Source organism: Molothrus ater, chromosome 7 (assembly GCF_012460135.2).
Source record: "Molothrus ater isolate BHLD 08-10-18 breed brown headed cowbird chromosome 7, BPBGC_Mater_1.1, whole genome shotgun sequence".
Lineage (NCBI taxonomy): Eukaryota > Metazoa > Chordata > Aves > Passeriformes > Icteridae > Molothrus > Molothrus ater.
Window position 1 is genome coordinate 26614497 of NC_050484.2, and position 24758 is coordinate 26639254.

The 24758-nt window shown below is 41.6% G+C and overlaps 1 protein-coding gene across 1 annotated transcript in view; it reads right to left on the bottom strand.

The window, feature by feature from the left end:
• Positions 1-5615: 5615 nt before the first annotated feature.
• The window catches only part of TFCP2L1 (transcription factor CP2 like 1), a 30417-nt gene continuing 11274 nt past the window's right edge, over positions 5616-24758 (bottom strand). Inside the window, exons 3-15 of the mRNA XM_036386802.1 lie at positions 18777-18853; positions 17117-17222; positions 16761-16867; positions 16019-16171; positions 15028-15138; positions 13229-13320; positions 11829-11877; positions 11639-11732; positions 10683-10773; positions 10012-10112; positions 8896-9038; positions 6483-6534; positions 5616-6043 (exon numbers count right to left, since the gene is read on the bottom strand). Of these exons, the coding sequence (XP_036242695.1) occupies positions 6006-6043; positions 6483-6534; positions 8896-9038; positions 10012-10112; positions 10683-10773; positions 11639-11732; positions 11829-11877; positions 13229-13320; positions 15028-15138; positions 16019-16171; positions 16761-16867; positions 17117-17222; positions 18777-18853 (1214 nt within the window). The 3' untranslated portion in view covers positions 5616-6005. The remainder of the gene's footprint in view (positions 6044-6482; positions 6535-8895; positions 9039-10011; positions 10113-10682; positions 10774-11638; positions 11733-11828; positions 11878-13228; positions 13321-15027; positions 15139-16018; positions 16172-16760; positions 16868-17116; positions 17223-18776; positions 18854-24758) is intronic.

Consider the following 24758-nt stretch of genomic DNA (forward strand, 5'->3'; position numbering starts at 1 on the left):
TCCAAGCCTCACTGCCAGCATGTGTCTCACAGCTGCTCAATGGGACAGAGCATTGCCGTGAGGAGGGACTCTGCTCATCTCTGATGTCAGCCAGGACAGGCTCTGAAATGGCTGTGCCTTCTGAGCACTGCAAGACCAAAGCCAGCTGCCATCTGACACAGCTGGTGCCCCCAGTAAAGCACATGCCCACAGTCACAGCCCCTGCAGGGACGAGACTTCTCCTCGTGCCATGACCCAGATCAAACATGAGCTGGTCACTGTGCTGTGGGGAAATGCAGGCAGTCCCAACTCGAGGAAAACACTGCAGGACATTTGGCTGCAGCTGACATTCTCTGCCCAGCACTTGGCACCCCCTGCTCCCCCCTCACCCCGAGATGGTGCCCAGCCCCTCACAGCTGCACGCCGAGCAGCAGCCAATGCTGAGGTGCTCCTGTGCCCAACCGCACCAAATAACCAGAGACCATACCCGTGCTTCTTACAAACAGATTTATTTGCATTTTGACTGGAGCACAGATTCTAGATACAGATTTCTTCTGCACAACAGTACAAGAGCCAGTGCAAAATATGCTTTTTTATTATTTATTCATGTACAAAAAACCCCAAAAACCAACAAAGGAAAAGACGAAGAGTGTGGCAGTATTTACTCACAACTGATACGCCTCAGCCTCCCATCGACCCACCTCCACTCGCCCTTGCCCATCATGCCAACTTTGTGGCCAGCACTGCCTGCCTCTAACAGCTGCATTGTCAGTGAAGAGTGGTAACTCCCTTTTGAAAGATAAACACCCCAAGCAAACCAGGACAGCAGGCTACTTTAAAAAGTTGGGCACACCATCTGGTCACCAATGCATCCCTTGCCAGGGAGCAGAATTTTGAGGGAATGGGAAAAAAAATACAAATCAAAAATGCACAAAAAATTAGGCACTAGCTTAACCTATTTGTTAGAGAGAGCCAAGGATGTTAGATACACCTCCAGTCTGCCTTCTCATATTCACTCACAGTAGTGATGGTCAAAGCCAAACACTCCCCACTCTGAGTACCCTGTGCTGTCAAGAGATTATAATCTAATGAAAATATTTCCATTACTAGCATAAAGTTAAACCATTTCATAACTGGAGGAGAAAGACTAGCTAGTCTGAATATAGCATTTCTTTGAAAAGTAAAGAAAATCCCAACAGATAAGAGACAAAAAAACCTATTTGAGTCATCCACCAGATGATTATTAGAATTACAGCCAATGCTTAAGCAATACAACATTGAGCTAGGAAAAGTCATCGTATGGTTGTTCTGCTTATGGAGTAGCCTTACTAGTTCACTAGCATTGGGCAATCTATTTCTCTGTTACTCTAACTAATTTTCAGAAGCTGCAATGTAGAACTGCAGTGTTAGTGAAAGAATATGCTTATCTTCACCAAGGCCTGGGATTTGTATCACAGAAATTCATCAAACTTACATCACTCCAAGTGTACCATGTCCAAATCACCTAGTTGCTACTATAGACTTTTACATTTCTACCCAAGGAATGGCCGGGTTTTGAAGCTTGATCAACCAGAGTCTTTTACACTGAACTGCAACTAAACAAAGCAGAGTACCAGTTAAAGCCAAAGAACACATGTACTCAGCACAAATATGTGTTGATACAGTACAGTATGTATGTGGATATATATGTATATATATATGCATATATATGTATATGTTACATTATAAGGAGAGTGCCATTCAGGGCTTCTCAAATGCAAGAATCCTTTTACCACCTCTGAGTCTTGAAACTTCAGCCCATTAAATTTCACACTAAAAGTCAATGAGAACTCCAGTATTTTCCACATTGAATGATTATTTCTATTTTAGCCAATTAACCATGCAGGGCCAGCAGAAAGAACAGGAGCTTTAATTTTAATAGCACCAGTCCTGCCACCTCAATCAGATGGCCAAGATTTTATCACCAGATCGTTTGCCCTCTCCCTGCCCTGCAGTTGTGTATCATGGGCATTACTGAGAGTTTTCCAGACATTACCAGAGTCATATTAATTGATCTCTATCATTTTACTCCATTGATAGAGAAAACGCCACAATTTATGAAATTTCAAGCAGACAGTACAGATCCGACAAGAATGCAAGTTTATACTCTGCAGTACTGGCTAGAGTCATATTGGTATTAATCACATGATGATTCTCCCTTTTCATCCCTAGCAAGCCCACTTTTACTCATAGTGGCTGTCATCATACATACAATTGAAGAACTGGACAGCTTGGGAAACTGTGTTACTCACTGTTATCCTAAGCCCCAGTCCTTATAAAGTTCTGCTGCACCAATTTCACATATAGCTGTAAAAAGTTCCAGTTAAATCACTTTGAGTAGGTTTTCTTACTTTTTTAAGAAAGAAATAGAAGCAACAAACAACAATAAAAAAGAGTAAAAATAAGTGTAACAGGCACTTAATAAAAACTAAATGCTATTTAGATGAGTGGGAGCTACTCATCTCCCTTGCCTTTAGTCTATCTAGAATTTAGATATCTATCCCAGACTAAACATTTGTGCTTCCTCCACTCTTGAGGAAACAAAAGTTTCCTTCTGGAGGCTGTCACTTCCACAAACGAGTCAAACAAGTCCCTCTAGGGATGGCAGATCCAAGGACAGTCAAGGAGTACCTGACACACAGGTGATACAAGTCTTTCCTTCTCTCTTTGTCTCTCTGCACTTTCCTCAAGGGCAGCAGGGGAGGGGAGGTGCTGATCTCCCCTCTCTGGTGACCAGCAGCAGAAGTGAGGGAATGGAGTGAAGCTGAATCCGGGCAAGTTCAGACTGGACACTGGAGAAGGTTCTTCACTAGGAGGGTGGTTGGTCACTGGGACAGGCTGCCCAGGAACTTCCCTTGCCCCTGGTCATGGCACCAAGCCTGCCAGAGCCCAAGGAGCACCTGGGCTGCTCTGGATGACACTCACAGACACAGGGATCAGTTTTAGGTACTCCTCTAAGGACCAGGGCATTGCACTCTGTGACCCTTCAGGGTCCCTTTCAACTCAAGACAGTGAGTGAGTCTAAGCTGAAGTAACTCAACAGTCTCCTGGACACCAAACCAGCCATGCTGTGTCTTCATGGACACATATATTGCTTAACCACTAACCTCCAAATTCCTGTTGGGGCTACAGAGGTTAAACAAGGACTAGAACTACTCTGTCAAATACAGGTAGGTATTACACACACCCCTAAGCCATACAGCTTTACAACAGCCTCACACAGAGCCCACCCATAGGAAAATATACATAGTCTATGGGATTGTTTACTCTGGTATATCTTTTAGAGCATGAGAGCAAGATATATTGTCAAATTCATCCTCAAATTATTTGATTTATTTTAAAAAATCTAAATACAGGAAGGCCCTAAGAGACTTCTTTTTGTTCAAAATTCATCAAGCAAGTACCATTGAAACACTATGAGGACTCTGGCATATAATTCCTTACAGGCAAGAGTTGGTTTTTAAAAGAATCAACAAGTTAGACATTTTATAACAAACAGTTCTCAGTCCCTAACTCTGGCAGCAAAGCCACCTCTATCCTTTCTTCACTCTACTGTATCAGTATTGCTGCGTGCCCTCAGTTACAGGGCTACCACACATATCATACCCATGTGGATATGATATGATACAGGCTACACTCCTGGAAACTTCAAGGTCTATTTAGAACCCTTCCCATGAGGTCAGATTTACCTGAGCTGCATGCCAATGACAGCCATACCATACACTGGGCCAGTATTACAGAGCAGGATGAAAAACCACAGCCAAGCCAACATCCATCTTCCAAAGCACCTTCTGGAAAATAAATCAAGCAGCTCCTGGTACACAGGGGCACACTGGTCGCACCTGCTCACAAAGGCATCTGGAATTCATTCACTGTTTTGGAAGGCAGCTGTGCGTGGCCACAACCTGGATTCCATGGCCAGGAGCTCCCTCCTGACCTACACAGCTTGGTTCTCAACCAAAAAGCCTCAATTCCTTCATTTCAGAAGGGGGAACCACCACGCCCCAAAGCCTAGACATCCTTCTTGCACGCCTACAATTCATGAAGCATCCAGGACAGTCAGTTGAGCAAGATCGTGCCTAAGGAGGCATTGCTGCTCAATTAGCTGAGTTGGCTGAAGGTTTTCCCATTGTAACACAAGATTTCTATTCTAGTATTATTTTCGGTTTTAAAAAAACCAAAAAAACAGTGGAGATGGGTGGGGTTTTTTTGCGCAAAACTTGATGCTTTAATGAAAAAAAGGTTGCTTTTCTCAATATTTTGCTGTTTATTTCTGTTGGGAACACTTGAAACACATAACTTTTGTCAGAGAAATATCAGTCCGTGTCTGTCCGAATTCCTCCGGTGTCAGCTGGGAGCTGTAACTCAAGGGCTCCATGGCCCCCTCTCTCCCTGGGCACCTCTCCAGCCCTCATGACGCATTCCCTGTTTGACTAACCCAGGGTAGGAGCATCATGGGATCTGTAATTCAGCCAAAGAGCTCAGCCCCAAGGGAGACATGGCGCACAAGGCACTTGAATGACAATTTCTGAGGGCTGCAACAGTAGCTCAAACTGATGCTGCTTGAAGGGCCAAATGGATTTAATTAAATGTTTCCATTTAAAAAGGCTGGAACATTTTATTCAGTGTTTTGCAGCTGACAATTTCTCATTTTTTGAAAAATTTCCATTCCAGGAAAATGTTTGGTATTTCACCTTTCCATGTCAGTTCAGGATGTAATGAAATGTTCAAGAATCAGATTTTAATGGTATATGGACACTCAGTTTGGGGAAACAGCCACATTAGTTAGCTGTCAAAAGTGAAATGGTTTCATCCATGCAAGAAAGGTGCAATCCAGTTTGCCTTTGACTTCAGTGGAAGCCATCTTTTTAGCTTAATGGAGCCTGGATGGAGTCCCAAAAGACCAAGGGAGGGTGGAGCTGATCATAGTTACAGATATGGGAAACAGGGGTCAAAAGTGAAAGAGCAAGAATACAGGAAGCAGCAACTAAGATGATCTGTTACCTGGTCTTGATCAAAACAGTTTTACCTCAGTAACAGGATGAAAATCCATTAAGATTATAACTTCTAATTCCCAGTTACAGTAAAGATAGCAGTTAATCACTAATTTGTAGAGTAGAATAAATCCATAGTATGAATTTGTCATGAGCACTATAGCTTCCAATGCTCAAAACGGTTCCTCAGAAAACCTTCATATGCTCCATTCAAGGACACTACTCTCAAGCTACAGATAATAATATGGTACTGAACTGCTCACCACAAGTTGTCTGTCCTCCCTCAAATCCCCCAGAACTGCTCTGCTGGATTGGTACTACAGAAGGTCTGTCAGGAGGGACCAGGGTCTCTGGACTTTGAGCACACCTGCAGGTGGAGAACAGCTAAGTGTGGGCTTCCAGAGCTGACACATCATTGAAGGCTGGGCACCAAACCCATCCTCTGCACTGCCCAAACTGTTTTGGGAGGTAGCCCCAAGCCTTCCACCTCAAAGAGTAGAAGAGGAACCCCGTGGAATCCACATCCATCAGCATCAGGGTGTGTGTTGAAAGCAAGAGAGCACTCAGAACTGTAAGTAAATCAATTCATGAGGGGTGAAGAGAATTGGGATTTGTTTATCTTTCATTTCCCTTTAGTACAAGGCAGATGTTTCTAAGTAATAAGCAGAAACCTCTACAATTTTCAAGACTGAAGAGGAAGGGAGGGAGAAAAAAACATGTACAAGCTTTGAGGATGTTCTCAGCTCCAGCTTAAAAAAACCAAAAGAACCAAAACAAAAATCAAACCAAACAAACAAAAAAACCAAACCCACCAAAATCACACACCACCAAAAATTTTTATCTGTAAAAGCAAGTTTTTTCTTAAGCTGTTTGGTAATTCTAAGTTCACAGGAGCATTTATCCAGAAGGTTCTTCGTGTTTCCAGTCTAGGTTGTAGCAATCTCAGTGAGGCACTAAGTTTTAGGCCATTAAAAGTCTCTCTGTGCAGCATGGTCATTTTAAAATGATGTGGTAGCCATCATTGCTCTCAGCTGAAACAAAGAAATGCAAAGCATATTTTCATTGCTTTTAAGAAACACCAGAAATACAGAACTTCAAATTTTCTTTCTCAGTATTTTGCAATAGTTCATACACTTGTTTCACAACCCACTCATGAAAACCAATGTTGAACACCTAAGTAAAATAATTTACATTAAAAACCCCTACATACTATCATATTTTATCATTTTACTCAAAGGCTTCCTGCTCATTTATGTCAGTGGTGTCAATGGATTTATGGAATTTTTGTAGCAGTGTAACTGAGAGTAAAGCACTGATCAGTCTATCATAGTGTAGTCAACAGCTTGACTTACACTAGATTAGATTACTTATCTTTTCAGGATAACAGCATTGAATTTGTGATAACATTTAGTGCAATTGAAAGGAGGAATTATCTTTAGAGTAACAGGTAACAGCAGCAGCAATACACACCTTTCAATGTACTGATAACAAAACAGGATTCATCTTGGAAGTTTTGCACCATCTGAAGGGCAGAAGGAAAAAAGCCAACACAATACATTTTTAGCAATTAAATTCACAATTCTTTCAGAGCCAGTATAGACTTAGAGGAGAGGTATTAAACAGCATTTGGTGTCTAATCCTGCACAGTCCTGAGCAACCCTGCCCATGAGATTATTAATGTACATGACTGATCAATTAAGGTCCTTGCAGTTGCTACTGTGTTTAAGGGAAGCTCACACTAAATGTGTTTGCCTGAAACTGATCTAGCTTATTCAGCATTTTACCATCCTCTTTGTAGCTCTTGATCCTGAAGGTTCCTATACCACTCCAATTATTCTATTAAAGATCATGCTCTTTGCTGCTTTTAGTGAAGCTGTACTAGTTTAGACAGGATTAAGGTAGCCCCTTTCCTAAAAATCCAATAGTGGTAATTATATATTCAGCTAAACTATGGAGCTCAGCTGAACTTACATCAGCATTTAAAGAATACCTGGAAATGGTAAACCCCAAGAAATGGACTCCCTTCTGAATAAAGGAATTGCTACTGAAAAGCCACCTCAGCAGCATCCATCTGGCTATTTTGATCAGACATTAGTACAGATGCTGTGCTTGCAGGATTAATTTACCTGTTTGTATTTTGTCAAGGAACAAGAATTGTAGTGAAACTATTGTAAGAAACAAGGCAAATCATAGAAGAAAGACTAGAACCTAAAGCTATTTGAGCTATTTGTGAGAGGCAACTAGATTTTCAGAAGAACTGCAGATACTAGTGACAGCTTTAAATAAGGAGATAAAGATTATTTCAGCTGCAATATGAAGAGCCCATTTAAGATTCATCCTTAAGTCAATGCTTCCTCTCATCTTAGAGTAGTTATGTGGGACAGAGGAGGTAAATTACCTTCAGGAGATGTCTCATACAGTTGAAACAAATGCTGGACACAATTCCAGAGAAGGGAAGAGTGACCTGAACCTCTCTGATCAGTTCATGAAATCCAGCCTTGTGAAAAAGCCTTCTCCTAGCTACTGAGTATCATTCAAGAAGTACATTTTTCAGCTGTAAGTTCTCACATCAAAATACCCTTTTCAACTTAGACTGATCTCCCTATACTCTTTTGGATTTAACATCCAGCCTCTACTCCTTCAAATCAAACTTCTCTGGCCAGTTTGTGTGTCTTTGCCTAATGATGCATGAAGTACATTCACAGACTGCCACACTCTTGCCACTATAGTACTAGTACAAGAAGAAAAATATTAGAAAAGCAATAGAACTTGTTAATAATTGACTTCAGCAAATACTTAAAGCCTTATACCCCGGCTGGTTCATGCAATTCCCCTACCAAGAGCTGCCTCCAAGCATTTTGCATCCATAAAGCATTGAAGTTTCAGATTTAATCAGGCTGGAATAGCAAGGAGACTTCAGGAATAAGCATTACAGCCTTCCATTTAGGCTCCAGTTGAGACCTATGCTCTGCTTCATTTGTTTTAACAATGCTTCTTAAAATGAAGCTCCTTAAGTGATTCTGGTGCATGAATGAGTAAGTGATTTAGTAGAGGAAAAAGAGGAAGAAGGGCAACTCACTATTAACCTGTAAGTTAATGGAATGGACTAAATTAAGGCATCATATAATGGGACACAAACAGTATCAGAGGTCCATAAATTATAGTATGCATATAGTGACAGACCCAGTGCCTGGAAACATGGGCCAAGATGAAAAACTAATTGCCCTACAGATTTTCAAACTTACCTTCTTTGGGCAACTTACCTATTGAATTTTAAAAATTCTTTAGATCCTCACTTCAAAATGTGTGTAAGTAGCCAAAATTAAAAGAAATTCATAGAATCATTTAGGTTGGAAAAAACCTCTAAGATCACCATGCACAAACATTGATCTGGCACCAGCAAGCCCAACTCTAAACCACGTCCCCAAGTGCCCCAGGGATGGTAACTCAACCACTTCCCTGAGCAGCCTGTTTCAATGCTTGGTAACCCTTTAAATAAACTGGTTTTTCCTAATACGCAATCTAAACTTTCCCTAGTACAACTTGAGGCCATCTCCTCTCATCCTGACACTTGTTACTTGGGTGAAGAGACAGAGCCCCACACTGTCACAACCTCTTTTCAAGTAGAGCACAATAAATGACCAATATTTTTTTTTTTTTTTACTTTAAAAAAGCAAACAAAAACCCCAACATCTTTTACAAAGCAAAGGTCTTGAAACCACACCAAAATCAGTGTTGTGCATGCTGATTCACTACTTTAACTTGTTGGGATTAATGGCTTTACAATTCTCCCTTGAAGATGCATTCCGTTATTTGAAAGTTCATTCTAGCTTCAAGAAGTCAGACAACTGCTCCACCTCTGACAAAGCTGCAGCCCCCTCACCTCATTGCTCACTAGGACGTGGATCCCCGTGGGTCCCTGCCGGTAGATGCGGTTGATCTGCTGTGGAGAAATGCTGTACAAGTTTGCAATCTTCTCCAGCAACTCCAGCATGGTCAGCTCCTCTAAGAAGATTGCATGATACACTGCAACAAGTGGAAAGCAGCTACAGAACAGCAAATACAGATGGCACCAAGACACTCAGCATCAACAACCAAATAGGTTCAAGATGAAGGTTCAAATGGAATAAACAAGCTTAGTATTTTAAAGCATCCTCCGAATATCTGATTTGATGATTTGCAGAAAAATAGCCACTCTTCCTATGCAGCAGGCAATTAAAACACACACAACTTTTACCCAGAGGAAAACATGGGGACTAATTACAACTTGCATCATGAGGCACTAAAATAGCCTTCTCATAAAGCTGCTTATATTTGTGGATAATCTTCTTTTACTGATTTTTGAAGTTTAAAAAAATAATTCAATCAAATAGTAAAACACGGGCTATGTCACACCAAAGCAATATTTTATTAGATACCATTCACTGATTCCACAGGCACAAACTAGAACATACAATGTAGAAGGTAACACCATGGATGACAGTATTGTTTTAGAAATCTAATCCAAATTATAGCTATGAGGTAGGAAAGCTGTGCCTGTTTATTACTAAATTCAAGATTTAAGGAGAATCTTTGTTCTCATTTGATTGTACATTGTGTCATGAGGGATGAAAAATTCCCAAAAGCTGTGAACTTTCAAGAATTATAACATTACTTTAAGACCTACCAACCTTCCACTCCCCCTGAATATTTTCAAACAAGACAATCTAAAGAAAATTGTGGACGGAAGGGTGGTTTTTAATGCTGTTGTCCCTACTAAGAACTGAATAGAGCTTTTGCTGTGGCACTCTGCAGACAATTTGTAAGCTGGGTCTGTCTCCCAGGCAGACAGTGCCATTTGGAATCTGTAGCTGTTAAACCATAACCAAAGTGGCAAAACTGGGATAAACAGGATCCCCTCAAACCCTAAGGACACCAAGCTGTCCTACACAGGAGCTCAGGCAGAAAGCAGCATTCTCACCAGGTAAGTGTTTAACAAAATCCATACATAAGAACTTACCACAAAGACTGCCATCTCCATTTTCTCGTTTTTGGTGGAGATGGGACCTGTTTTGCTCTGGTTCTTGACAGACATAAATTGTCATCTTGGGCCTCACATTTCTATGGATTAATCAAAACCAGCAGTAAGTTATTGAGTAGATCTGAAATAGATCTAAAAGTTCCAGGTCAGCTATCAAACAGTAAGAGATGGAATCATTCATGCCATGCATAAGTAACAAACTAAGGGATAGTCATGATGCTGGTGACTAGACAGCCTAGGATGTCTAGCAAGAGACTCCTGGGAGGTGATGCAGAGCATCTTAATCTTTTCAACATCAGATAAGAACAAACAGTTTACAGCACTTGCTAAGCAGTTCATCATACCTGCCTCTACTGATTTAAATCCTGCTCAGCTGTAGAATTTATGAGCAGCATAGGGTAGTGTAGGCTGTGTATCTCATGAAATGATGCAAGCAATCAGCTGGCAGCAAATAAACCACTAGAGATCCACATTATGCTGCTTTGTTTTGGCAACATTTCTGAGCTGTGCTTGGATTTGAATATCATTGTGATCTCCAGTCCCCTGAAGTATTAAAAGGGAGTATAAATGCTACAACTCCAGGATTAACTTCTAGTTAACACTGAAATTATCAAGGGATCAGAAAAAAATAGAAAGGAAATAGTACAAACCTTCCTTTAATTGCATTAAAGAGCCGAATTCCATCAGCAGGCCCACAGATTTGAACAAAATCTTCTTTGGACATCTTCAGTAAGTCGGCACCTACATATTTCAAATTGATTTTTCTTCAGAAGTTAAGCAAATCCCAGATTCCAAATAGTACGTATGGGCAGCAGAAAAGGGCAGGGGTAGAGGGCATAGAGAATCCACAAAGCTAAACCACATAGATTTATACAGAGAAGTTGCAAATTCAGAGAGGTGTGCACTTTAAATCAATCACTGTGAAACAGAAAGCTGGAAGCTGCCAAAAGAACAGTGCTGCATTGGAAAATACTCCAGCCAACTCATAAACAAGGTAAATATTTCACACTGGCCATTAAATGACCTGTTCTTCTGTAACTGTCACATTCACTGAGTTATTTCATCATGCTGCAAGTCAGAGAGAGTCTCCTCATAGTTTCAACACCTCTAACAACTGCCCCTTCCACCGTCTTACTGGTGTGTACAACTGCTGAATGGGAAGGCACAGTGAAGGTGCCAGATGCCTCTTAAATGTGCACATGGACAGGATGGGAGGCAGCAGACAGAAGATGAAATGCTGATTAGATATAAGAAAAAACATTTTCACTGTCAGAATAGGTAAATATTTGAAGAGGTTGTTTAGAGAGATTGTTGCATGTCCAGCTTTGGAGATGTTCAAAGGCAACTGCACAAGGCCCTGGACTTGCTTTGAAGTTGCACTTCATGAACTTAGGAAGGCCCTTCCATCTTAACTTATTTCCTTCCATTTTTACTTACTCTGTAGGTCTACAAACTGTTTTGACAAATGGTAACTAATCTAAGAACCAAAGAACAACCACACTGGATCAGACCAAGGATCCCATCAAACGTGGCCAGCAGCAGATGCTACATGAGCTGCACTTACAGAAGAGAAAAAAACCAGAACATTTGGACTGTTTAAACTCACCCGAAAAACTTGAGAAGAGTCTACAGAATGGAGAGAACCTATTACGATGAAGCCACTGCTGGGCATCTTGAATAGAAGCAGAAGGAAGGAGATGCTACATTGCAAAAAGAATAAGAAGGTCTTGAAATGAACTGTTCACCAGTGTCCTAAAAGAGAAAAGCACCACATTAACATGATCTCAAGTACTTACATCATTGCTGGGAGGCAGGAGCTCCATTTGGTGGGTTGGAGAACTGTTGCTAAAAGAAATTACATAAAGTTGGAAGAGAAAAAAAACACATTATTTTAAATTTTACATTGCAGTGTCCATCCTCTTCCCCCTCCTCTATTTGACTCAACTTTCACAAATTACATCCAATTTGGCTTTTTTTGTCTGTTACATCCAACTTGGCTTTTTTTGTCTATCAGATCTTTAAAAAGGTGTTCAAAATTTGGAACAAGAATAATAAAAAAAAAGCTCTCTACCTGAGTCATTTGTTGGTCATTTGAGGTCCTCATCAAAACTAAGAGAAAAACTCAGGTTTGCTCACCTCAATCAAGCTTTTCCATATGGTTAACTCACTAATGTGACATCACCTAAGCAAGAAAATTGTAACCTACAGGGTGGCTGAACTTGAAATTTCTATGAGCCAGAAATATCCTAACTAAATCCACTGTCTAGTAATAATTCTTTACAAAAAAATGAATAAAAGACCTTATAATTCAACCCTAGTGTTATCTTAAACATAGTCAAGTGCCATAAATCATGCAAAACCACATTTCTAGTAAATTCCCCTAAACACAGACAGGACTCCTAAACATATCAGGGATTTTACCAAAGGAAAAAAAACTTAGCAGATCTCTCTACTAACACAAAATTTTGTAATTTCAGTGTTTGTTCTTTCTCATAGTCTGAGGGGATTCATTGAAAATTAGTGATACAGCATGGATTAATACAACATGGTAATTAAGTTGTGTAGGAAGGCAATAAGATGGCAGAGTTCTACCAAAAGAAAAAGGCCTATACCAAAGTCCTAAGGGGAAGTATGCAGAAGGGGGGGACTGATAAGTACTGAGGGACACCAGTTATCTTCAGCATTTCAGAATCACTAGAGCTGTCTTGTTATGATGGCTATTTAATGAATTAAACATGTCTTCATTAGCCCTTTGTTCTGAAACAGCATCTCAAAAGCCAGGCTGTTTTGCCACAAACAGGATTTCTTTACATGCCATTCACCTAGGAATTCAGCACCCCAAACTACCTCAAGACAGAAAGTAAGGAGGAAACACCAACTCTGAAGAGGTGCTGAAAGCCTCTACACACTTGTGAGAAGACACTGGGGTCGGTGGTACAAGGCATGGTGTATTCTCACCAAGAGTGGCCCTGAGGCCCTCTGATGCTCCTCTTCCAGCCACCACATAAACATGCACAAACAGTACTCTGCACTACAGGGAATTCCTGGATGGAAGGTCTTAAAGGCTTTTGGAAAATACTTTCTCCTTGCCAGAAAGGGGGGAGGTCCTTAACATCATCTTGCAGGCTGTGAGATGCATGGACACACAAAGGCTACCATATCAAGAGGAAAGATAAAGCATGTATTTGTTACATACCCATCTCCGAGGTTGAAGCTGTTGGGAGAACTGTTGTAGCTTGGAGATGGAGCATTGTTCATTTGATAAGGCACATCTGGCCAGGGAGAGCACTGTTGGAAGAAAGGCAGTGGGGAAACTTTCATAAGGATGGAAATAAAGGATTTGATTCTCCTCTAATACCACATTCATGCTGTTGCCACGCCACTAACTTCAGCTCATCACTCCTGCTGGGAGGAAGAGACGGGCCATGGATTTTCTACACTGCTCTCCAAGTGGGCTGTCAGGGGGCCAAGATTGATTCCAGTTGTGCATTCCACATTTCTTTCTCCCATTTCACAAAGCCTGTCCCCAAATAACACTGGGCCAAAGTGTGCACAGCTGTAAGTCAGAGCAATGCCAGTAAGTCAAGTCAGACCGAAGGCAGCAATGATACAGAAATACCCCTGGTCTCAATTATAAATCCCTAATTAAATCCAGGCAAGAGTGACAAAAATGCTCCTGTGGCATTGCTTCAGGTTTATACCAGCAAAAGAGCAGAATTTGAACCAGCCTGCTGAAACCTCTGGCTATTAGTCAAACAGCTCCAATCATAAATGGCTACTAAGTGGAAAAAACTTTAGACAGACAGACACAAAGCTACTAAAGCCTTCACAAATATAGGTCAGACTCCACATTCCATGACAGTAGCATAAAACCAGAGTAACCCAGCTAGAATTGGTGACTGTCCTGAATTTAAGCCACAGTAATCAGCAGGAGAAATCTAGCCCTGTGAACCCCCCACCACCAAGAGCTCAAGAAAATGCTCTGTAGTGGCCTTGTTTGCAATGATAAAAAGACAGCAAGTGTAGCTTTGGAGCTTTATCATCTCCACAAACACTAGCAAATATTTTATAATCTCCACAAGCACTGGCAAATATTTAACTCTTTGGCAACCCACATTTCCCCACGCAATATGTCAAAGTGCATCAGAGCTCGCAGGCAGCGTCTGGGATCTGCCAACTCAGTAGAATTAGGTCTGTCAATCAGAAAACATGCTGGTTGCTCCTGGCAACATGAGGAAAATGGAGTGGGAGAGATTGGATCTCAAAAATAGGAAGTTTATTTAAATTAAGAATAATTAACATCATTTTTGGAAGTCCAGCAAGCTGCTCCAAAAAAAAGAAGTACTAAATCAAATAACAAGTCATTCCCATAGGGAGACTGAGCAACACTTAAATCTCTTGAGCCCTGTTGCTGACTAATTCTACAGCCTATGCTAAGTTTATACAAACATCTTAGTAATGACAGGGAGGGGCAGAAACACATACAACTTTACACCAGCTGCATCAGAATATAAAACAAGATATTCCTAGAGTACAACCCAAAATCTTGCACGTAACAACAGCTTCATAGGCACATTCCCAGAAAAACAGATCAATAATTTAATCAGACAGCCTATTCATCTGCTCAAGTGTCCTATCTTCAGCATGAGCTTTTGCCAAGCAGTTCTGAAAAAAATAGACAACTGTATTTTCATACAACTGGCACCTGAGGACCATGACAAGTGCCCAGGAGCACAGTGGTGAAAACTGAGAAAGTTGTTTTGGTTTTTTTTTTAAAGCCAGGCTTCTAAGGGTTAGTTTATACCCCAAGACAAACTTTGGCACCTTTCATAAATTTCAGCAGTGAGTCATTTTATAATTTTGTTTCACTCTCAGTTTCACTCAGATCTGAGCACACATGTCTCCACACAAGACAATCTCCAGGGGCTCAGATGCTGTTTTCTTTTAAATTTATCTCCCAACATGATGTAGTATGATGTGTCTAAAACACTTTACCTCTGTGAGAATAGTTGTCTCATAGGAAGGCTGATACTTCTCCTTCTCTTGGGTGGTCTTCTTTTCCATTTTTTCCCTGTCAGTCTTCTGCTTTCTGTCAGCTCCTTTAGGCTATAAGTACAAGCACAGGCTCTCCCTTATGCCAAGCATTACAAGTTTGGAGACAGAGGCCAACAGATTAATCTGTTCACAAAAGTCTCCTTAAGATTTACAGGCATTCTACATATGAAACAAGATCAGATCTGCATTTTCTAGACAAAAGAACTAATCAAGCATCCCCACTGTTTCTGTACATTCACCACTGATGCCTATTGCAATTCTGAAATAGGCTGACCACAGCCCTGAGATGTGATTCCAACTACTTCAGTCCATAAGTTACACACCTCAGCTGGCATTTGTAGCATCTTTCCAGAAACGGGAAAGACACTGCTCACAGGAACACAAGTGGAGCAGCACATCCCTTGAGCAAACAGGCCTATGGAGAGTTTGTTGTTAAGTAGCTATAGGTCTGCTATGCCTGGATTAGGAGCTTCAAAGATGCTTGTTCTATGAATCTTTTTCTCCTCCAGGTACCATAGAGACAAACTCTGCTCCAACAAAAACAAAACAAAAAAAAAAAGGTATTTAAGATCTCCACAATAAGATTTTATTGTTCATGGAGGGTTCAAACAAAGAAACTGAAGATGCCCTAATGCCTTGATTGCCTAGGAGCATCAAAACACACCGGATACCCCAAATATGTCCGTATTTTTGTAGTGTTTGAAGTACAACAGACTAGCACAAGCCTTGGTGCAACATTTCAACTAGAATTGCTGTGTAGGTCAGTGTTTATAGCAGCATGTGCACAGGACTCCTGTTTAAGATCTTAAGCATACCCAGTTAAAAGTCTGTTCTTTTACTCCAGTATTTGCATTGCTCCTATACCACCTGAAATCTTTGCGTATTCCTGTGTCGTAATCTAGTTGATGACAAAGCCAAAACTACCTCATACCTTGAACACTTTGATCTGGCAGCTTGCAGAATGCAAGTGTTCTGTGTATTCACCATTTTCATTCTGCTTAAAGGTGTCGATTTGCACCCGGAAGGGCACCCCTTTCTCTCCTCCATGCTTCCGTGGAGTAAATTCTGTGCTGATGCAATGTACCTGGCAAAACAGAAACTGTGCTCATCTCTGGAGACAGCTGGAACCTGTGCTCATCTGGATTTCAGATACTGCCTGAACATGAGGTTTTGGCTCCTCACAAAAAACGAAGAGGCAGAAGAGCTCGTATGTTTTCATTTCTGTTCTCCTTTCAACAAAATAATCAGAACAAGCAGTTCAGAAAGAAACAGGGCATCAGGAAAAGCATCCTTTAAGTAAATACCTCATTCAGATTAAAAACAAATCATTGATGCTCAGAATGAGAAATAGTCATGAAAGAGGAAAGCAAGGAAAACTAACAGGTTATGAACAGGTTCCTCGAAACAAAACCTATGCTTAGAAAGCAACACCAGTGTCTGAGTACTTTTTTAAAGAAAATCCTGGCAGTAGCAGGTAGTACCCCAACATTAACAAGTAGCCAGCAAATTGATTTAGCGAGTATCCTACAAATTAATTACACATGACTATCACAAGTTAGTAATTATCATTACCATCCTTCTCTCTTGCTCATGCATTGGCTATTTTTTCTCCCCAGGTCTTTAAAAGATATCTAACCACTGTATTTAGCACAGAAATATGACTTATCTCTTACCTGAATGAATGCTGAAGCCCTCTTTGACGGATCCCAGAGAAATTCAACAGTGTTCAACTGCGTCGGGCTAGCCCTGGGATCCAAGATACCAACTGACAGCGGGATATCTGTAGAAGAAAACCCCTAAAATTTTAAAAATATTAAATTGAAGAAGAGAAAGCATTTCCATACAATCAGAACATGCATGTGAAAGCGAAGCCATCAAAGACAGCTCTACTTGTGCCTATAGCGCCAGATCTCCTTCCCTCCCAAAGACATACAGGATTCTTGGGAAACCTAAACGCACATGCAAACACTGCATCATGCACCACTCATCTCCCCAGCAGTGCAGAGGTTCCACAATGAAATAGCCTCACCTATATCAAGGATGCGGTCCCCAGGCCGACTCCACCTCCAGCCCTCGAGCTGCTGATGCTCCGTGTACTGCAGGCGGCGGTCATGGAAAACCACACGAATTATACTCTGTTAAAAAAAGAATGAACAATGGCATCCAGAACCCTCTCTCAAGATTAATTTGGTTTTCCAGAGTAGAAGCAAAAGCTGATCTGTTATGCTTCTCACCTCCATTGATGAGGAGAGTAGAAGGGTCCACCCAAGAGACCCATCACCATGTGTATCAAATTCCCTAGGGACCCCTGAGAGAGAAACACACTTCCCCCTTCACAGGGCACATCTTACAGGAGTAACACAGCCCTGTACAGCTTTCTGGGATTCACTCTGGAAGCACTATAGCAATGTCCACCTAATCTTAAGTGTCATGGCATGTAAACTTCAGTATTTTGCCTCAACACCCAAAAGGGCTCATATGGGGGTAATATTTAATGAGTCTGTACCATGTCCCAGCCCCAGTATATCCCATTCTGATTTGCAAACGTGGAAGCAAGCTCACCTGTTGCTGTCCCAGTGGAGCTGACATGTCCAGACACCTTGTCAGTGGGAATTAAACTTTATTCCAGCCATTAAGAGCCAGTCATTGGATTTGCCCCAGAGTAGTTAAACAAGGGTAGGCAGAGTAGGAAAGCACCTGTAACAGCAGGCTGGTCTGCAATGGTGCAGCCATGCCAATAACTGGAGAAAAAAGGCTGGAATAAGGGCAAACCCCAGGGCAGACAATCCTAAGTACTCCTAACTAAAATGTTCTTTTGTATATTCATAGTGCTATACTTACATGAGTTAATGACCCCTAACATCCCAGTTTCTCAAGCCCACACTCTTGCCGGGGACTTCTATATCAAGTGAGTGAGCAACTTTTGCCAGTGAACCTGAGAAATGTCCAAAGCAAACCCTAGCTTAAAGATGCAAACAAGCCACAGTGGGAACACCTGCAAAATTGGAATCTCAATCCACATACTACCTGAAATGGGCCAAAAGACAAATCGGGAACGGCCTAAACTTGGACAACATTTGAAATCCAAATTGGAATACTAATTTTGCAACTAGTTCCCACTTCTCCAAGGAAATCCTGAGGCAGAAAGCCAAGAATTGAAGGTTGGATCTAGAACCAGGGTCCAGACCAACGTTTTTGAATTTGAACTGTTTTGGCAGTGGAGGAAACAACAGGAAAAAGTCCCCCAAACCAAACGATTAAGTTCTATATGTTCATCATTATGCCCATCACCAAAGTAAACTGGAGCTATAGAGAATCTGCCTGGCAGGACTATGGAAACACCCTGGCCCTCCATTTGTCACATAACAACCCAGGCATGCTGCTGTGATTCAGTAGGGAGACAAGACTGCCTCTCCACAGCTTTGACCATGTTCACCACTGAACTTTGGGATTCCCCTGAACCCAACATTCACAGTGAAACTCTGGGGTCATGATCACAAACAGAATAAAGCCCTGCAAAGCCAAGCTGCATAGTCCCATGAAACTAGCACTCAACAACTCCATCACCCCTGCTTCCATTAAAAACAATGGCAAAGTGTTTTCCATTGTCTCAGTGGGAGCAAGGTCAGGCCCTTCATTAAAGGCTGTATGTAGTAGCAGGAAGAAAAGAAATCTATGTTTCTCCTTACCTTTACATATTTTGTGTTTAAATCTTGAAACTCTCCCAATTTCCTATTCTCAAGTAGACGGATTTCATAAGACTGACCTAGAGTTTAAGGAAACATTTCCAAGGTGTTTAATATGTTGTAGCAATGAGAGAGTCATGCTGGCATTTATGTGGCTGATAAAGCATACATTTGATCAGGGAAAGCTTATTTTTGCTAACATAATGCATTTGCCCCAGTAATCGACAGGCACTAAAGCACAGCAGAAATCTGAGGGGAAGGTTTGCCTTTTGGCAGCTAAAAGCTCTCCATTAGGACATCAATTACAGCTGTCTCCCGAGGCTGCCATGGTTTTCTGGTCACCCTTCAGAAAGTCACCAGGTTGCTTGAGGCAGTTGTCCCCCCTATGCCACATGGCTGTAAAGGCACTGCCTCTGTCTGTCCCTTCTGCCAAAGCAGTTCTGCCAAAGCAATGCCTGTGTGAAGAAGTGTGTGCTGGCACAACAGGTCCAGGAACAATTCTGCAGAGGATGGCAACTGGAGAAAATCTTGCCATCTTCAGGGAGCAGCCAGGCCTGCAAGGTGTTTTGGTGAACCACAAAAAAAAAAAAATGTTTCATAAGGCTTGGAAAGTCGCTGCCAAGGGCATAAGTATTCCTCCAGACTTGTGTGGAGGCAGCAGTGGGTATTACAGCATGTGCAAGGACCCGTTCCAGGAAGGGAATACACACTTCCACCACCCCACCACCACCCTCACATAAGGAATTTTGTCAATTCAACAGAATTCAGCTACCTGGTTTATGAAATAACATCTCTCTGAGGCTGACAGCAGACAAAGGAGACTGATGTCTCAATACCTTACACATAGAAATTACTAAGACAGTACAAAAGCTCATTGTACTATACCAAGTCTTTACAATAAGCCTGCAACCAGTATCAAGGCAGGGTAGTACCATTAGGATTAACGGAGCATATGTGTACCTTATAGCTAGCTTTTCTTGCTCATCTTGCTATCCTCCCTTTTCCTGGAAAATGCACAGGGTATGTCAAGTCAGGCACCAAGGAGGAGATCAGTTTGGTTTTTCTGGCTCAACCAGTATCTCTGCAGAACTGGCCCTGCAGAAAACTGCAAACAGATCTATCTCCCTCTAAGCAGCTTCTACCAGAAGAGACAAAAATTCAGAATTTTTGGATCTGGATTTAGAAATGGGAGACTTATGGCAGCAGATGTGTCAGAGAGGCAGATTGCCTTTTGAGAATCCCACCTGCATGGGTACAGACCATATTCACAGAGCACAGAGATAATTGTGCTTATTCAGCTGGCTGGCAGATAGGAAAAAGAAAAAAAAGGAAGGACAAAAGAGGCCATATTGAAGCCCCAAATGTTTGCACAACAGCCCTACTGATGTTAGTAGGAGTTCTGCAAACAGGAAATGACCCTTGAATCCAGCAAGTGACTGAGGGCATGGGGAGAGCAGAGAATAAACCATATGAAGTACCAAAATAACCATGAGAACATGCACCGATCTTTACCCATCTCCTGGCACACAAGTAAAACAAAATTACAACAGTGACCTGCCTTTGAAGACTGCTAGAAAACAAAAGTGGATTTTGTAAACCACAGTCCTGAAATTGAGGTCTTCCACACTTAAATTCACAAGACTTTCCAATGCTTCCACTGATACATGTTAATATTGTTTTCACCTGGCAAATTTTAGAGATATTTACATCATCAATTCTGTTATATCAGCATAAAAAAGATCAAGGTCAGGTTAAAAAAATGGGTTTCTCTCAGAATCATAGAAAAGACCCTTTAGACCATCAAGTCCAACCATTAACCTAGGAATGCCAGGTTCACCACTAAAACATGTCCCTGGCACCATATCTGATGTACTACGCATTTTTATGTGCTGTACATGTTTATCTATGTTGCACAAATTGGCTGCTCCGTGGTTCACTCTGGAGATGCACTTCACCAGCTATAGAGTGATACAGCTCATCATCTTGAACCCATTCACACAGCCAAGTATCTTTTGCACTGACAGTTCATTCCCATGCAGATATGAGGCTAATTAATCATTACAGAATATTAATTTAGGTTTTGGAAGCAAGAGACAGTAAAAGACATCTGTGACTGTACTCAGGGGTAACAAGGACAGTGAAATGTAGTGGTATGAGCTGTGCTATGGAGGAAGGCAGTGGTCAAAGCAGAAGCATTGTCAGCCATTCAGCAAGTATTTCAGGAATGAGCAGGTTTTTGGGACACCCTTGTGCACTGATACACGCTTGCACTTTGGTCAGCTTGATCTGCTTATCCTCAGTTACAATGAGACAAAAAAATAACAGGCATAAAAGTATCATCCATATTCCTTTCAAACTAGCATGAAGCACTCAAAAACTCAGCAGCCATCTCTGACCCTTGCAGGGATAGGGGCAGAATTGCAGCCTGGAATGCAGTGGGCACCACACATCTCCACCCGACAGGAGCGATTCACCTCAGAAGGAGCCAGAAACAGATCCTGCAGACCAGTGAAAAAGAAACTGCAGTGTAGACAGAGTTAATATTAAACAGAAAGCCAAAGAGGAAATAACATGCTTTGATGAAAGATATATGGGTCATCTGATGGAAGCCCTGGAATGCAGTTTATGCCATGAAAAACCTCAATCAAAATGGTATTTTATGCTAACTGCTTTCCCCTTGAACTCTGAATGTTTAACTTGAGTTGCTACATGATTATCAAACAAGACTGCTCCCAGCCAAGCTTCAGAAAACATGAGGGTATGTTCCCCTCTCTGTGAAACTCTGTCAGTGAGAATTTGGTCCCAATTCCTCAAAGTTCCCTTATCTATCCATCTTCTGGTAGTGGTTTTTAATTTATTCTCCTTAAAGCTTTCCAGCAAATTCATTGCTTTGTGGCTTACGGTACCCAGAATTTATTAGCATGGACAGCATTCAGATATTTGTACTTTTATAGCACATAACTGCTTGGATTATACTTTCTCCTTGGAAAATACCTTCCAAACCTTGTTCACCCTATATTTTCCACCATTGCTACCAGCAAAACTAGTGAAATGGTGAATTACAATCTCAGCCCTGCAACTATTACTGTAGAGAAAAAAGCCTCTAAAGAATGACCACTTGGATGTTGGAAAACAAAATCCCTTTGTAAAATAAAGCAAATAGCAATCTAACCTAAAGGAAGCTGAACCCCCCTGGTGTCAAAGAGGGCAAAGAAGTCACACAAGGCTCTGATACACAGATCATTTATGAATCCTGCACCACTGACTCACCAGCACAAGCAGGCACACACTGACAGTTTTCTGCTAAAACTAAATCAGTAACAGATCATTCTTAGTCAGGCGTCCAAATCTGTAAAGAAACATGTCTGTAAGTGTGATTAAACAATCTGCACTTCCAGTTCCCAAGTTAGACTACAACTAGCTAAGCCCAAAACAAAGCTGAAATACAGAGTTCCCCTATACCGAGTTTTTCCATGTGTCTCAGATGGAAACACAGATTAATACAGGTCAGACTACAACTTCCCAAGTCAATATGTGGTGGTAAAGCTGGAGACAGGAGCAGAGGATACCAGTGCTGAGACTAACAGTGATTTGATTGAACAGCCCAGGTCAGGTGTAATACTGGGCACAAGCACAGGGGCACCTAAAGCACTTCTGTCACACCTGAAACAAAGGGGACACTTTGCAAGCAATCCCCAGCACAGCTGATGCTGCAGCAGCCTCATCCACGACTGTGTGACCTGTGCTCCCCTCACTCACCACAATCCTTCTTCTCTACCTCAGGCAGAGAACAGGATAGTAATAATGCTCAGAAAACCACAACACATTCCTGAGGTGCAGTTTGTCTCCCAACTTCATGGAAAGCTTCAGGGGCACCAATAAAAACCCAGGCAGGTGACAATACACTAATTTCTATTTTAAACAGACATTCTCTGGGCAGAAGGAAATTAATGTAATCTCCTCCTAGGCTAGAGTTTGAGCAATTCACTTTACAAACTAAGTAGTACGCAATAAATAGTAACCACCCAGGTCCAGAGAGTTCCTGGTTCATAATTCATGAAGCCAACTCCACCTATCTGAAGGAGGATTTATAGACTGCTTATTTTTTAAACTTGCATTGTCTTTGATAATTAACACACATTAAATGTGGGCATGGCCACTTAATGTGGGGCCAGTAGAATTTGAAGTCAAGCACTTACTACAGATGAAAAATAATTCAGTTCAACACAGGAGTGATTTCACCTGCTCAAAAGGTACAAGTTTAACAGCTTACTGATTTTCATGGAATTTAGACAGCCACAGAAATTTTAGGCAATTTCTGAATACAAAAGATTATCACTATTTCAAGCTCAAAGTTACATTTTGTTCAAATGTCATTTTACTACACAACCACAATATCCTGTTTGCTTTTCTTTGTTTTGGTGCTACATTTCAAGGGCCACTTGCACTATGCATTTTGTGGTTTTCCACAATACACCGATACAATACACTCATTTCCAATTAGGATGCTGATGTTCCAGACTGATATGACTCAGGCCTTACTTAATCTAACAAATCAGCCTTTCCAGAAATTAATTAAACCCTAACCTTTGAATAAGCAATATCCCCAACAAAAGTCTGTGGAAAAGGGAAAAAAAAAAACCCAAAACCCAACAGTGTCCTCTTTCTCAGAATGGATCCACATAGCACTAGACAGAACCAGCCTGGAAACTGTTTGATTATTAAGCCAAGCCAATAAAAATTCCATTTAGCAACTTTATATGGACATCCTAAAGAGCGCACAGATAAAGGCAAAGGAATGCTGACAGTCAAATGCACCATGCAGAAGGAGGGGGAGGGAAAAAAAACCCCAAGCATTTATCATACCAAACCAAAGCATATCCAGCAGGCAGGAGAATCACCTTTGAAACAGCCAAACACAACTATTCAGGGCATCAGGCACACACAAAGATTTTTCTGACAAGAAAGATTAATGAACCCTCAGGGTAAACACACAAGAGTGGCAGAGCTGGCATGTGAACTTGCATGCTTGATGACACACACCTTTTTAGCCAGTCACAAGCTGAAATAAAAATTAGCATAAGACTTGCTCAAGTGTCCCATGTGTGGACACTCTGCAGGACAAGAAGCAAAAGCAGAACCCTCAATCCCTGAACCACAAATGACAGTGAGATATTCTGCAGTTGCTTACTGTAGCCTCATTTGACAAGATGCTGTAGATGTTTATCCAGTGGATATTTTGAATTCACCAGCGACACAATAGGCCACCCTGGAAGTTCCCACTATGCTAGGAACATGGAAATCCTGCAAAGGAGGACAAGCTGCGGGCCGAGAAATGCAAAAGGAACACTAGAGTCATTCTAACACTGCAGGCCCATCTTGCCCCACATCCCATCTTCAACACAGCAGCCAGAGATGGAGCAGGGTTAATAAAGCCAGCCTTTTCTTCCTTGCCATATCTTCTCAGTTTCTGGTATTCAGAGTCCAGATTGCATCTACATTGAGCTGCCCAGCCATGACCAATGCTCATTAACTCTTTTGTGTGGTCTCCTGAATTTGCTTGTACTGTGGCAATCAGAACCACAATTTACATATGCCTTGCTTTAGCACTGACAGTCTGGGCCTTCACCTGCCTCCTGCCTCTCCCCTTGCACAAAGCCCCCTTAGCTCCACCATGTTTTGGTACTGAGGATTCCTGCTCTGCTTGCCCCTACCATCAGGGCAGCAGTGCTACAGGAACACAGCACAGCAATTCAACTCCCAATTCTACCACCACACCACAGAGCTTCACCCTCATCACGCCCCTTTTATGTTTTTCCTCCTTTTACAATGTGCCCCCAACTCAAGGGGGGTTTTCTTGTCTCCTTTTTCTACTTCCCTACCTCTTTCTTGTGGGAAAGCCAAAGAGCTGCCTGGGAGCCAAGTTTGCTGCAGGAAAATTTCACTGCTCATTTACTATATGGACATTTTTCAGAGTCCTACTCT